Source organism: Canis lupus, chromosome 31 (assembly GCF_011100685.1).
Source record: "Canis lupus familiaris isolate Mischka breed German Shepherd chromosome 31, alternate assembly UU_Cfam_GSD_1.0, whole genome shotgun sequence".
In the NCBI taxonomy this organism is placed as follows: Eukaryota; Metazoa; Chordata; class Mammalia; order Carnivora; family Canidae; genus Canis; species Canis lupus.
In genome coordinates, this window is record NC_049252.1 from 36,186,344 (window position 1) to 36,200,316 (window position 13,973).

Consider the following 13,973-nt stretch of genomic DNA (forward strand, 5'->3'; position numbering starts at 1 on the left):
GCAGTGGTGCCATCAGGGTAGACGTCCAGCGCGGTCCCTGTGCCCCAGCACACCTGGAGGTGGCCCCAGCGCACCTGTCAGCACCTCGGTCCCCAAGAGTGCCCTTTTGGAAGGGTCCAGTTCAGGAAAGGAGAAGCGTGGCCATGGCACAGCAAGGATAGACGCCCAAGGGAAAGAACTCTCCGGAAGGAAAAGCAGAGGAAGCAACAGACGAGGGAAGGGTGCTCTCTGGATGGACTTGGGGTCGACGAGGCAGGGCCTCTCAGAGTGAACACAGGAGGGCGGATGTGGGGGAGGGGGCTGGGGTTCATGAGAAGAGGCAGCGGACTGTTGGCCATCGGGAGGAGGAAGGGAGAGGAGAGGGCACCCCGCCCTGCACCCCGTCTTCTACCCTGTCCAGCGCACACACTGCCTTCCATGGGGCTGGGGGAGCTCCCTGGGGCGGTGCTGGCCCTGAGACTGGGGGCGGGGGGCGCCCTGTGGACCCACAGCCAGGCCGCCTTTCCCATCACCCGGGCTGCGCCTTCTGTACGGGAGCGAGGGAGTCTCCCGGGCCCGGGCCAGCAGGCAGACGGGGCCCGAGGTCCCATCTCCATCACGCGGCCTGGAGATCGTGCCCTCTCCCTCCTTCTTTCCTCCTCCTGGCTTCCAGTGGGTCCCCATCTGTGCCTCCCCTGCTTCCACATGGGTGTGGCTCACGGGGACACACATGAAGCCGACAAGGAAGGGGGGGCGGGGATGAGGGCAGGCCCCTACAGCAGGGCCCTCAGCTACGGGGCCACAGGCCACCGTGTGGCACACTGCGGGCTGGCGAGCTGCACCCCGGCCTCTAGTGCCTGCTGCCAGCAGCACCCCAGCCCCCAACTGTGGCAGCTGAAGCTGTCCCAGGACACTGGCAGGGTCCCCTGGGGGGTGTGGGGGGGGGACACAATCACCCAGTTCCAGAACCACTGGGCTGTGGCGGCAGGAACAGCCTACCAAGGTTCCCGACCTCAGGACTGAGTGCTGAGGTCTCCTAAAGTCTGCGTTCTCGGGGGACAGGGGAGGGGGGGCGGGGTGGCCGAGGACTTAGCACTGAGCTGCACCCACGACTCCCAGCCGGGGTCAGGCGCCTGCATTCCGTCTCCCATCCTGTCTCTGCACTGGGATCTCCGGGTCCCTGCCTGGAGATGGGCGCATCCTCGCTCGTGGAGGAGCTGAGGTGTGGGAGGCTTGACGCCCCCCTCGCCCCCCGCTCTAGAACTGACCTCGAGCCCCCAGACTGCATCCCCGCAGAACGCGTCTTTAGGTCCCGGTCATGCCAAAGCACCAAGGACAACTGCGCGCGTCGACAAAATCCACAAACTTAAGGCTAACGGAAAACAAGGGATGGTTCCGACGACGCGACTACTCATCACCACACACGCATTAAGCTAACCGGTTCATTTTCTGGGGGAACTTCTCTGCCCTGGGGCCCTGGCGGGTCCGCGCGCTGAGGTCTGGCCAGGTTTGGGGCGGAGGGAAGACTCTGAGGCAGAAGGAGCAGAGGTGCCGATCTCCACGGCTCGGGGAGGCCCGGTCTCTGCGGGTTTTGTGCGGAGTCTCTTGGGCCCCAGCATGGGTGTCATATGCCGCTCGGTGACCTCCCCCCTAAATGTTCTGGAGAGTTCTATTCCTGGGGCAGGGGTGGAGCACGGAAGAAGGGGTGCTCTGGGCATGACCTCAAACTGCCCCCCTGCCCGCTGGTTCCAGGGGGGCCCGACCCTGCCCTGCGAGTGTGTGCACTGGCTGGGGCGAGGTGCTGGGGGAGGTGGGTCTGCAGAGGAGCAGGGCAGGAAAGCAGGTGATGGGAGCTAACGTTAGCTTAGACCCTGGCAAGACAGGAGAGCCATGGGGTGGGCCGGCGCGCGGGGTGCGGGGGCGCAGGTACCTTTATGCTTCTTGGTGGCGCCCGGCTCCGACACGCTCAGGGAGCTCTCAGACAGCTCGTCCCCATCAGGGTCCAGTGGGGCCTGGCTGCCCCACGCTGACGCCTGTGACTCCTTGTCCAAGTCCCAGGAGTCCAGCTCGCTCTCCTGGGGCTCCTGGGGCTCCGGGGCCAGCGGGGCCGAGGCCTCTTCCTCCTCGGGTGGTGCAGAGGCTGCAGCTGTGCCCAGAAGGGACGGGGTGTCCTCCTGGCGGGCGCTGTCCAGGGAGGCCGAGTAGTCCAGCATCATGGCAGCAGCATTGTCCTGAGATAGTGAGGTCTATCCCAGGACGAGAGAAAAAAGTCAGCATGAGAGATGGTGGCAAGGACACGCGGGAGGAGGAGTGGGTGTGGAAAAGCCTGGAAGGCTCTGTGCCAACATCCTGACGATTCCAAAGCGTCGGAAGACGTCAGTTCACGGTTTTCCAAAGAGGCACAGCCGTTTCTCAAAGGGACTGACAGGCAGCCCGTGCCGGTCTCCCCCATCACCCACCCTCAGGGCGGAGGGTCGGGGGCCCCCTCTCTGGCTGCCAGGGGCGCCTGAGTTCACAGGTGGAGGAGCAAGACACCCCCTCCCTGCAAACACCCTTCCCCAGCAGGGGCGCCCAGCAGGGAGGGCGAGACTTCCTTCTAAGTGGCGGATGGTGCACGGGCGGGTGGGCACGGGGGGACACAGAGAGGGCTACAGGTTCAGTTCACTTTTAACACTTTTAACACTTTCCACAGCCCTTCCTACGGGAGTTTGCTTTCTGCAGGCGTGCGTGCTGTGGCCTAAAATCCTGCGTGTGACCTCTCTGTGCGGGTGCTACCCTTGGCCCGGCAGCCGGCTGGCTGGGGTGGGGGGGGTGGAAAGTGACCGCAAGGGGCCCCCACCCCGTTCCCAGGGGGGCCTGCTTCCTGCCAATGGCACTTGGCTGGCTGAGCGCCCACGGACTCAAGACGGGACGACCTGAGCACGCGGTAAACAGGCACCGCGGTGGGTTGGATGCATGAAATGAAAAGGTCCTCGGGTTCCTAGAGACTCCAAGATACAGCCCTAGAGAAGGCAGAGAGGACGCAGTCAGGGACCCCACCCCATGCCGTCGCCTCCCTGCTGGCCGCCGCTGGAAGTGCAGGGGCAGCACCTGGCCGCAGGTGCCTGGGAGGCCTGCCGGGACCAGAGCTGCGGCCACCGGGGCCCTGGCTACCATGGCAACACCGGCGCCGCGCCTCTGGCCCCTCCTGCCCCCCGTCCCCACTGAGGCATGAGCTACACGCTGCCCCCCTCCCACAGCCTGCCCTGCGTTGAGAAAGTCGTCACCTCCTCACCCCCCACAGCGACCAAATCCCTTGCTGGCATCCTCCTCATCCATTCTGAAATGGGAATCACACCAGTTAAGGGACCAGTGTGTGGCCCCTGGGCCCTAGGGGCCGGCCTCTCCGGCAGCCTGGCCTGCCTGCGCCCACCAAGGGCTCTGCACCCACATCGCAGAGCAAGAGAAGGGGACGTCTTAAAACAATCCACGCGTCACGTCTCTGACTGCAAGAGGCACAGGCCTCCACTGCAAGAACAACTAAAATGGTCTGGAAACACGTAGCGTGGAAAGGGAAAGCGCCCCACGGTCGACGTGCGAGAGGGTGGAGGTTCCGTCCCCCAATGGGAACCTTGCATCACGCCAGTCCCTCCCTTTGCACGGCCTCCCCCGTGTGATTTCCGCAGCCCCTCCACAGCCAGAGCACCCCGGCCAGAAGCCTGCAAGCGTCCTCCCGGACGGGGTGGGCCGCACAAACACAATGTCGTGGTGACCCGCGTGCCGGGCAGCCAAACGGCACCTGCCCTTTGCAGGGAGCTGTCAGGGCGTCACCAGGGCTCGGGAGGACCCGGCCCCCCGGGACGCAGGGCCGTACCTTGGAGATCCCTGATATGATGATGGTGCTCTTCTTACGTGGCGACTTGACCTTCAGCTTTGAGGACTCGCTGAGCTGGCGGATGGCGACTTCCGCCACGGGGTCCGAGCCATTGAGCACCAGCAGCTCTGCGGGGGGAAGGGGGCGCTGAGCTCGCCGCACACGCTGCACGCCCCCCCGCACCCCACCCCGGGGACCTCCAGGGCTGATGGGAACCATCCCCAGCCGGGGGTGGCCGCCCCGGGGGGGGGGGGGGGTGTGCAAATCTCTTCCGTCAAGGGCCAGAGAGCGAGTGGGTCAAGCTTCGTGGGCCTGCGGGACGAGGCTGGGCCCTGATGAGATGTGCGAATGGGAACAGGGCCAGCTCTGGCTCACAGACCACCCTCGGTCCGCCGCTGCTTCTGGATGGTTCCATGCGCTCACGGATGTATACCCGGGTTTCTGCACTTTCCTATATGCCGACATCTCCTTCGTTTCCATCTACCTCCATAGAGTTGATGACAAACAACGGAAGCAGGTAGGCCAACAAGCAAAAAGGCCCCTGACCTTCTACAAGAGTTCGAACTCCGGAGGGCAGGGAGGTTATTCCTCTTCCATCCCGACGGCGGCCCAACACGATGTGCTCAGAGGAGCCAGGTCACGAAGGCGGCTCCTTCCCATTGTCAGTGCCGCACAGCTGGCCAACCTCTCAGGGAGGCTCAACCCCCAGCAGGTGCCGTGCAAAGGGCCGCGGGCATACCGCCGCGTGCAGCCCTCCCCAGGCCCTAGGAGGCGGGTGCCCTGTTTATCCCCATCTGAGTCATGGGGAAGGTCAGGGGGCACAGCATGGCCAAGGTGCCACACCAGGTCTGTGACCCCAAGCTGGCACCTGTGACATCACCGCAAGAGCTCCTGCCGAGGCACAGCCAAACCCTGATGCTTCAGTGGGGCAGGGGGTTAACAGGAGCGTCTCCCTTCTCGGTTTCAACGCCCGGGTGGCTCAGCGGTTAAGCACCTGCCTTCGGCTCAGTGCGTGATCCCAGGGTCCTGGGATCGAGTCCTGCATCAGGCTCCCCGCATGGAGCCTGCTTCTCCCTCTGCCTATGTCTCTGCCTCTCTCTCTCTGTCTCTCGTGAATAAATAAATAAATAAAATAAAAAGTAAAAAAATAAAGGGTGCAAGTGAAGGTGCCCCTGCAGTCCAAGGCCATGGGGCACCTGCCAGGGGCAGGTAAAGCGAGCAGGAACGCCAGCCAGAGGAGGGACACGACCTGCACCCAGGACGCTGCAGTTGAGGGAGCTCTGCGGTTTCCAGAGAACCCTGACCACTCACTCCCACGGGGAGAAGCAGTGTCGCCATCACCAGGCTGAGCGAGTACAAAGCCGTCCTAAGACAGCACCTGTCAAGTGACAGCTTCCGGCTCCCCGCTGCCCCCCCCCACCCCACCATCCTCTCCTCCTGGTCCCGTCCTTGACACTGGCGAGATCAGAAATGGGGCTGAGGGGACAGGGAGAGGGTGAGCCCGAAAGGAGAAGCCACCCACCCCTTCTGGCGGCAGGTCACACCCGAGCAAAGGGAGAAACGTAATCCCCAAATTTAGATTGTGCTCTGATTTAGGGAGGCAGGGACTCATCTCTCCAAAGACACGTGTTCCCTGGGAGCGACCGTAAAAATGGGAAATGTGCAAGCAGAGCTCTGGGGGAGACCTCGTGGGAGGCACGAACGAAGCCGCCTTTAGGATCACACCCCGGAGTCCTGCTTATTTATGATATTCATAGCACTGGTATATGGAGCAGGAGAAAAATCATGCCCCAATGTTTTATAACGTGGGGGGCACCTGGGTGGCTCAGCGGTTGAACATACACATTCGGCTCAGGGCATGACCCCGGGGGTCCGGGATCGAGTCCCGCATCAGGCTCCCCGCAGGGAGCCTGCTTCTCCCTCTGCCTGTGTGTCTGCCTCTCTCTCCGGGTCTCTCATGAATAAATAAATAAAATCTTTAAAAAAAGAAATTTCTTTTATAACCTGAGGTATAAACTGGGTTTTTATGTGTCTTTTGTGAAAGCATCTGCTAAAACTTACCACCACCCCTGGTCTCTGCCTGGCTCCCATTCCCCCTTTCTCCTTCTAGTTCTGCTCTCATTACTCAAAAAAGCTCCCCTCAAACTCCAAAAAGGAAATGCTGAACCCTGGGCAGCCGAGAAAGACGGGAGGAGAGCCCAGAAGGAGGGGAGCAGTGAGCATGCGCCCCGTTACCTGTGTCCGAAGACGAAAACGTCTTGCTGACGGGAGCGCCGTGGCAGGAGATGGCTTGGACAGAGATGTCCTTCTCGATGACCTTCACTTTGACAGGCGTCTTCAGGGGAGACTCTGCCGGGAGGAAATCCAGGTCATAATGGCCCCAAAACCCGCCTGAACCTACAGCTCCAGGGAAGGTGAAATCACACCTCTCACGCAACCCCATCTATGCAGCTGGAAAAGGCGAGGGCAAACCTTTGGATATCTCATCTTTTTGGGGGCTGGGGGTGGGGGCCAAGTACCCAGAAAGGATAATGGGAACCTGGGGTTAAGTAAAATTTCAGAAACATTTTAATTAGGCCAGAATTTCATTTTCTTCCGTTTTGTATTCAGGAACGGTGCCAGGCAATCTATTCTGGGAAGATAATACACGTATCTATCTATAAGCAGAAACATAATATAAATAAAATAGTAAGCCTACACTTATATGGAAGCTGTCTCTGGGGCAGAGGCTGGGGGGACAGGTAAGAATTCAGCTAGATCTAAAATGACTGCACATGGGGCGCCTGGGGGGCTCAGGGGTTGAGCATCTGCCTTTGGCTCAGAGCGTGACCCCGGGGTCCCGGGATCGAGTCCCCCATCGGGCTCCCTGCATGGAGCCTGCTTCTCCCTCTGCCTGTGTCTCTGCACCTCTCTGTCTCATGAATAAATAAATAAATTTTTTAAAAAAATTCATAAAAATAAAGAATAAAATGACTGCACGTCAAGCCTTCCTAAGAACCTGCACTGACCACTTACACGACATGGGTTGTCCCCACGTAAATGTAACAGGGTAGTTCATTTAACTAGATATTTTTCCTCTAGCATCTACATTTTTCAGCTTCAGCGCACACTACCGGGTTGAACCCTGCTTCGGCATGCCGTGTATTTATTTGACAGCATAGAAAGGTAACTGCCTAGAACACAAAAAGCTAAGAAGTTTTGCCCACTGCCCGGCTGTCTGTGCCACGAGACTGTCTGAACAACACTCACTACGGCATCCTGCTGTCTAGACAGGCAAGGTGCTCACGGGGCTGGGGGACTGGAGTCTGCAGGGGCTGCTCTCACCAGAGCTCAGCGGGGACGCCCTCCCCGCGTCGAAGCGAGGCTTGGTTTTCACGGCAGTGACAGTAGTGACCACAGTCCCACACGGCATCACCGTGCGGTCTTTTTCTACCTTTGCAGCGGGAGCAGGTGAAGGCGTCTGCCAGGATTTCACTTCGCCGGGTTCTACGTAAGAAAACTGCAGAGAAGGTACAGTTACGCACCTCGTACAGCGCATAGACCAAGCCCTGGGCACAGCACGCCGCCCTCCCCGGCCGTAACCTCTGCGTCAATCGGCATCCCTCGGTACGGTAACCATCTGGTAGTTAATCTGGGTTGGTTTCCCCAGAACCGAGGGGGGGTGACAAGACCCACGCTCAATCCCTGCCACTCTGCGCCCAGTGACAGGCCCAAAGGCTACAGCACCAAACGAAACCAAGTGGCCCTTCGTGGGTTAGGCCCACGTGACACAGCCGTTGTGGAAAGTTCTCCAAATGGCAGACCACTCAACACGACCATGGGCGGGACGTGTCCCATTCAGGTCTAGAAATGCACAGCACGACACAAGAGCTCCTCTTATGTGAGGAACTTTCTCGTTTGCTGCTGAAGCAAGAATCCAAAGTAACTGACAGATAAAGATGCTCCTTATCTCAAGTGCATCCAGCTGGAGCTTGGCCACGGGAGAGAAGGACGCCATACCTCCGCAGTGACCGAACCCAACACCGAGCCGCCAAAGGAGGACCCGCCGGTCAGTGTAAAGCTCTGGGGCCCAGAGGGCTGCTTCTTGAATAAATCCAAAGGAATGGTCGTCATTGCCAAGAGAGCTAAAAAGATAGGAGACAAGTAAAGATACATTTCCATGGGGTTCCACGGGAGCAGGGGTCAGAGGGAGCCACCAACACAACCAGAACAACCTCCTAATGCACATCCTGTCTGCTTGAGCGTCCTCCAGCTTTGGGACATCTCAGAACACCATAGAGACAAAGAGAGGCTGTGGACACGGTCTAGACCAAGGGAGGCATAAGAGACAGGAGACTGAAGGTGGTACCTGATGCTGTGGGGGGAGAAAGTAACTGCTCTAAATAAAGGACACGGGGCCAACCCATGAAGAAGAACGCCGGGGGCAGGTTACAGAACGTGCATGTACATTCAGGAAGCAGACAGCTGGACTGTGGACATACCAGAGAATATCCTTATTCTTAGGAAATATGCACCTAAGAAAGGCAAGGTAAAGGGCCTGATACCCTCGGACATTCACAGGTTTACCCTCCAGCATGTGTGTGTGTGTGTGTGTGTGTGTGCACGCACTGGCATGTGTGCAGGTGCACATGCAGAGACCGAGCAAGCAAAATCAAGAGCAACCACTAAGTGCGAGCACAAACAATAAAGCAAATGGGGCAAACTGTCAAAACTGTGGGAGTCCGGGTAAAGGCGATATGGTTGTTCTTTGTTCTGTTTTTGTTTTTTTAATGTAAAATTTCATAGATCCCATCGGGTTGTATAGGAATGAGCCTCCAGAGGGGTGGTGCCTCAGAAACGGATTGGGACTTGCCTTCTTTCCAGGCAAACCCTGGGCCCACCCTGGGTTCAAACCACATGCCGTCTCCTGGAACGTGTCAGTTCTTATCTCAGTAACACCTCACTGACCTTATCCCGGGACAACGGAATCAAGGAAATTAGCTCAGAATTCTTGCTAATAAGGGGGCGCCTGGGTGGCTCAGTTGGTTAAGCAGCCAACTCTTGATTTCAGCTCAGGTCACGATCTCAGGGTCCTGAGGTTAGGCTCTGTGCTCAGCGGGGAGTCTGCTTAAGGATTCTCTCTCTCCCTCTCCTTCTGCCCCTTTCTCTCTCTCTCTCTCTAAATAAATAAATAAATCTTTAAAAACTTAAAATCTTAAAAAAAAAAAAAAGGAAGAAGAAGAAGAAGAAGAATTCTTGCAAATAAACAAGAAGCTTGAATTGCTTTTTCCTGGGTCTTTGTAATTTTAGGAGACAACCAAATGGCTTGGTCTCCCAGCAGGATAAGCCAGGTAAGGGGCCCCCTTCTCCCAATTTTGGTATTTTTATGGGCATTTTTTAAAACCTAATACATACTGAAACTCCTGACTTACACACACGCATATATACAGGTCCATGTTCACTTTTGTGATTTTACCTTTAACCATAGCTTTCTTGTCTCTAAAGCATGTGTCCAGTGTAAGCTGCTGTGGCTTATTTTACAAGGAAAAGCCAGTTGAAATCCATAGAGAGAAATAGCAGGATGGGGCGGTGGGGGGGGGGGGGGGTGCCAGGGGGACGGAGGGTGTGGGGAAGTCGGTGTTTCACGAGACCAGGGTCTCAGCGTGGCAAGAGGAAAAAGTCCTGGAGGTGGGTGGTGCTGATGGCTGCACACGGTGTGGATGTACTCAACGCCACTGAATTTTACACTTAGAAACGATTAAGATGGGAGCTTCTATGTTATACGCATTTTACCCCAATTAGGAACACAACAGAACGGGTCTATTAAGGCTAAGAAGGTCGAGAAGTACTTCTCTAAGCCAAGAACGGCTGAATAAAAAATTTTAGATATTTACTAAAAAAAAAAATAAGGCAAAACCCAGTTGTGTATATTCTTTTCCAAAATGTATCCCCTTGCTCATAACTGAAATGGACTTTCAAGCAAACATTGCCTCGGAAAGACCGGAGTGGTTTCAGGGAAGGGCTTCTCAGCTTCTCCAGGCCCCATCAGGGCGGCTGGATGACCCCTCCCCGAGAGCAGGGCCGCCCCCTCCGCACCTGCTCGACACCCACCTTCTGAGGATCGCTCATCCCCTGAAATCTGCAGGTGCAACTCCTTCGACTTGGCATTCAACTCACTGCGGAAAGGAAAAAAAGAGCTGTGAATCCTTGCAAATGCTGTATTATTTCTTAAAACAGTATTTTTTTTTCTCATTATAGAAAGAAACACAAATCACCGTCAGTGTAAAGAGGACCTGCCACTTCGCTATTCCCAGTTACTGTTAATCTCTGGTTACTGGTCTCCTAGAACTCTCTGCTCCTTTCTGACTGATGACAGAGAATGTTCTATCCAGGCACCCTCCAGTACGGTGGCCGCCAGCCCCAGATGGCTACTGGGAGCCCCAAACGAGGCCCGTGCTAACTGAGGGCCTGAAGTCAATTTTGTTTCGTTTTAATTAATTCAAATTTAAAGAGCCGCGTGTGGCTAGTACTTACTGTATCAAAGAGCGTAGCTCTGTAAGTTTTCTAAAACCAAAAAATAGAACAGGATATATACCTCTCTCCCCTTTTGTGGCCTTTTTTTTTTTTTTTTCCATGTAAGATATCCGACGTCTTTCCAGGTCAGAAGCTACAGAGCAACGCCACTTTGAATAGGCATCTAGTACTCTACTATCTGGCCTTGGGAGATCTTATTTATCCAAATCCTTAATTAACCAGGCCTTAAGGGCAGCCCGAGTGGTCCAGCGGTTTAGCGCCGCCTTCAGCCTAGGGCCTGATCCTGAAGACCTGGGATCGAGTCCCACATCGGGCTCCCCGCATGGAGCCTGCTTCTCCCTCTGCCTATGTCTCTGCCTTTCTCTCTCTCTCTGTCTCATGAATAAATAAATAAAAATCTTTTAAAAAATTTTAAAAAATAACCAGGCCTTAATAATGGCTTGATTGTTTATAACATTTCATAATCATAAACAAGCTATGGTAAACATCCTTGTACACACTGTGTGATTATTTCCTTAGGAAAACTATAAATGCCAGTCAAAAGGTATGTGCATTTAAGAGGTTGTTTTTTTTTTTTTTTTTGGATACATAGTGAGGACTTCTAGAATGGTTATTCCCATTTACACTTCCCCCAGTCCATCCTCACTCGCCTATTCTTTACCAACCCATGAGGTGGAAAAAAAAAAAAAAAAAAAAAAAAAAAAAAAATATATATATATATATATATATATATATATATATATATATAAGCTCTTTGGTTTACATTTGTTTTTCTTTAACTATTTCTGAGATCAGGGCAGCCCCGGTGGTGCAGCGGTTTAACGCCGCCTGCAGCCCAGGGTGTGATCCTGGGGACCTGGGATCGAGTCCCAGGTCGGGCTCCCTGCATGGAGCCTGCTTCTCCCTCTGCCTGTGTCTCTGCCTCTCTCTCTGTCTCTCTGTCTCTCTCTCTCTCTCTGAATAAATAAATAAATCTTAAAAAAAAATTTTTTTTTCTGAGATCGAACAACTTCTCAGAAGTTTCTGGCTATCTACGATTCGTACTTTAATATATTTCTAGCTCAGACATCTTTTCCCAGTTTTCCAGGAGAGTGCTCCTATTTTCATTAATGATTCCTAAAAACCCTTTATTTTATACATGGGACACCTGCCGCCAGTACTTTTTCAAACTGTTTGTTGCTAGAGCATCAGAAAGCAACTGATTTCTGTATTTTTAGACTCAGCCACTTCACTGAAATATTATTTCTATGAGCTTCCTACTATTACTTCTATCCTACAGCCGTTTTTATTTCTGATCGTTCCAGCTGATTTTCTCGAGCAGTCTAGATAGGCAATAGTATCACCTCCAGGTAATAATTCGTTTTGCCTCTTCCTTTCCTGTATTTGTACACGACCTCCTTTTCTTATCCGAGTGCATTACCCTTACTTCTAGAACAAAACAGTGGGTATCTGTCTCTCGGCTTTCACAGGACGACTTCTGGTCTTTCTCATTTATATAGGACTTCCTTAAGCTTATTAAACAGGTGGCCATAAATCTTATTCTAATTAAGTTTTTAACATTAGGATCGCACAGGAAAGGTCACTGATGATCTTCTGGGCATGTTACCAAGCTAAGTTTGTTTTCTCCTTTGATCTAACAACACAATGAGCTCATGAGAGATCGTCGTGGGCTGTTAATAGATCCCATGAAGCCACCCGGACGTTCCGGAATGGACCTGGCTTCTGCACGTGCTGGCGGGAGGCTGCTCCCTACCCCATGACTTAGGGTTCCTACACCATTTCTTATCAACGGGCCCTACTCCTCCCTTTGCTCCCTGCTATGTTCTGGAAACCACCCAAAGTCTCCTCTGTTCCGCTCCAAGCGGCGTGTATTTCAGAAGCAAAGGGAGCCTGCCCAGAGCGCTCTCTGGTTGCAGCAGGACGCGGGCGAGGAGGGGACCCGTACCCAGGGCTGCCTTCAGAAAGAAATCCATACCCAACCTACAGCCACCTGGGATGTCTAAGACACCTTTTCAAAAAAGTTCTTAAAAAAATTTTTAAGCGTGGGGTATTAGCAGCGCTACACACGGATTTCACGATCTGGCCGCCGTGAGCAGGTGCGGCTGTGCGGACGCAAGCCCCTCAACCAGGCCGTACGCACAAGGTGAATTCTTCTTCCCAGGCGAGCTCGGTCGTGGTTTTCGCGAGGGCGCTGAACTTCTGAACGGGATCGTTCAGCCGGACCACACACTGTGGCCTAACGTTGCCTGCAATCACACAAAGGGGCATTCCTATTTAGAACTGCATTGCACGCAGACACGGTTTGCACCTAACAGGCCGACTTACATACCTGACGCCTCGGCTCCCCGCTTCCGAGGGGCTTTTCTCGATTTCATTGGCCACTGACAAACTCTCAAAACACTGCACTTGGGGTTTGAGGCTTCCTGTCCCCAACTGGATATCTACTGGCCCGGACGGTGGGCCCCAAGCGCCCCTGCTTCCTGACCGGATGGTGACACTTCCCAGGGGCAACTTTACTACAGCTGATGTGACCCCCCACTTTGGGACAAGACTACCTCCCTGCAAAAGGCCTCCGGGGTGACCCCTAAATTTGGGGATACCCTGCAGAGACCCCATCTCCCTACTCACGAAGGATGTGTTTTTATCCCTGACTCAGCTCAATCAGAGATTTAAGGATCTTTGATCCGGGTAATGGGACGTTTCACTAGTACCCGGTGGTTTCTGCTTCAAGGCAACGCTTGTCCCAGGGCAGAGAGCTGTGAACACAGCATGGAACCAGTAACCACCGCAGTCCCTGGCCCTCTCGTGCACCACGCAGTGTTGTTCCAAGCACATTATCTTACTGGTCTTCACAATCACCTCCGACGGGAGACACGGACCCCGACGTGGACCCGCTGGCAGAGAAGAGGAACAGGGACCCCCGCCTAGGCCGACAGCGTCCAGAGTCAGAGGTCCCCGCAGCGGTGAGCAGGGCAGGCCTCGCAGGGCCACAGCAAGGGCCCTTACCAAGCCAGTCGCCCACAGCTGGCGTCACACAGAGTCTCGGGTGTTACATGTGGACGGTCTGTGCTTTGGGCCCTCCTCGCAGATACGCAACCCTCAGCGTTCTCAGGCAATAAAGAATTCATTCCCATCCTCGGCAAAATGGAACCACGGTGGGAAGCTGGGTTCTGTTCCAGGCTGCTGTGCACTTGGGGTCTCAGCAGCCGTTCAGGACGCCGAGAGTATGACCGGTTCTGCGACACTTGTCCCTGCTCAGGTAACAGCCTCTCTGGCACGGATAAACAGCCCACGTGGCACTTCAGCTTCTATGAGAGGAGGAGGTACAGGCCCCTGGGGGGCTCAGCTGCTTGAACACCTGCCCTCGGCTCAGGTCATGACCCTGGGGTCCTGGGATTGAGCCCCACATAGGGGTCCCTGCTCAGCGGGGAGTCTGCTTCTCCCTCTCCCCCTCCTCCCTGCTCACGCTCACTTGCTCGCTCTCTATCTCTCAAATAAATAAATAAAATATTTTTTTAAAAAAAGAAAGAAGGTTCACATCACATATCAGTCAGGGATGCTTAATATGTATTTCCACGTTCGATAGTTTAAAAGAACAAAAAGGTGTTCTTCAGACGAAAGGAAAGGG

The 13,973-nt window shown here is 54.7% G+C and overlaps 1 protein-coding gene across 1 annotated transcript in view; it reads right to left on the reverse strand.

Moving 5' to 3' along the window:
- The window catches only part of C2CD2 (C2 calcium dependent domain containing 2), a 57,288-nt gene that overhangs the window by 9,587 nt on the left and 33,728 nt on the right, over nt 1-13,973 (reverse strand). The window contains 7 exon segments of the mRNA XM_038581546.1: nt 1,910-2,225; nt 3,833-3,960; nt 6,068-6,181; nt 7,157-7,331; nt 7,832-7,956; nt 9,923-9,987; nt 12,486-12,591. Of these exon segments, the coding sequence (XP_038437474.1) occupies nt 1,910-2,225; nt 3,833-3,960; nt 6,068-6,181; nt 7,157-7,331; nt 7,832-7,956; nt 9,923-9,987; nt 12,486-12,591 (1,029 nt within the window).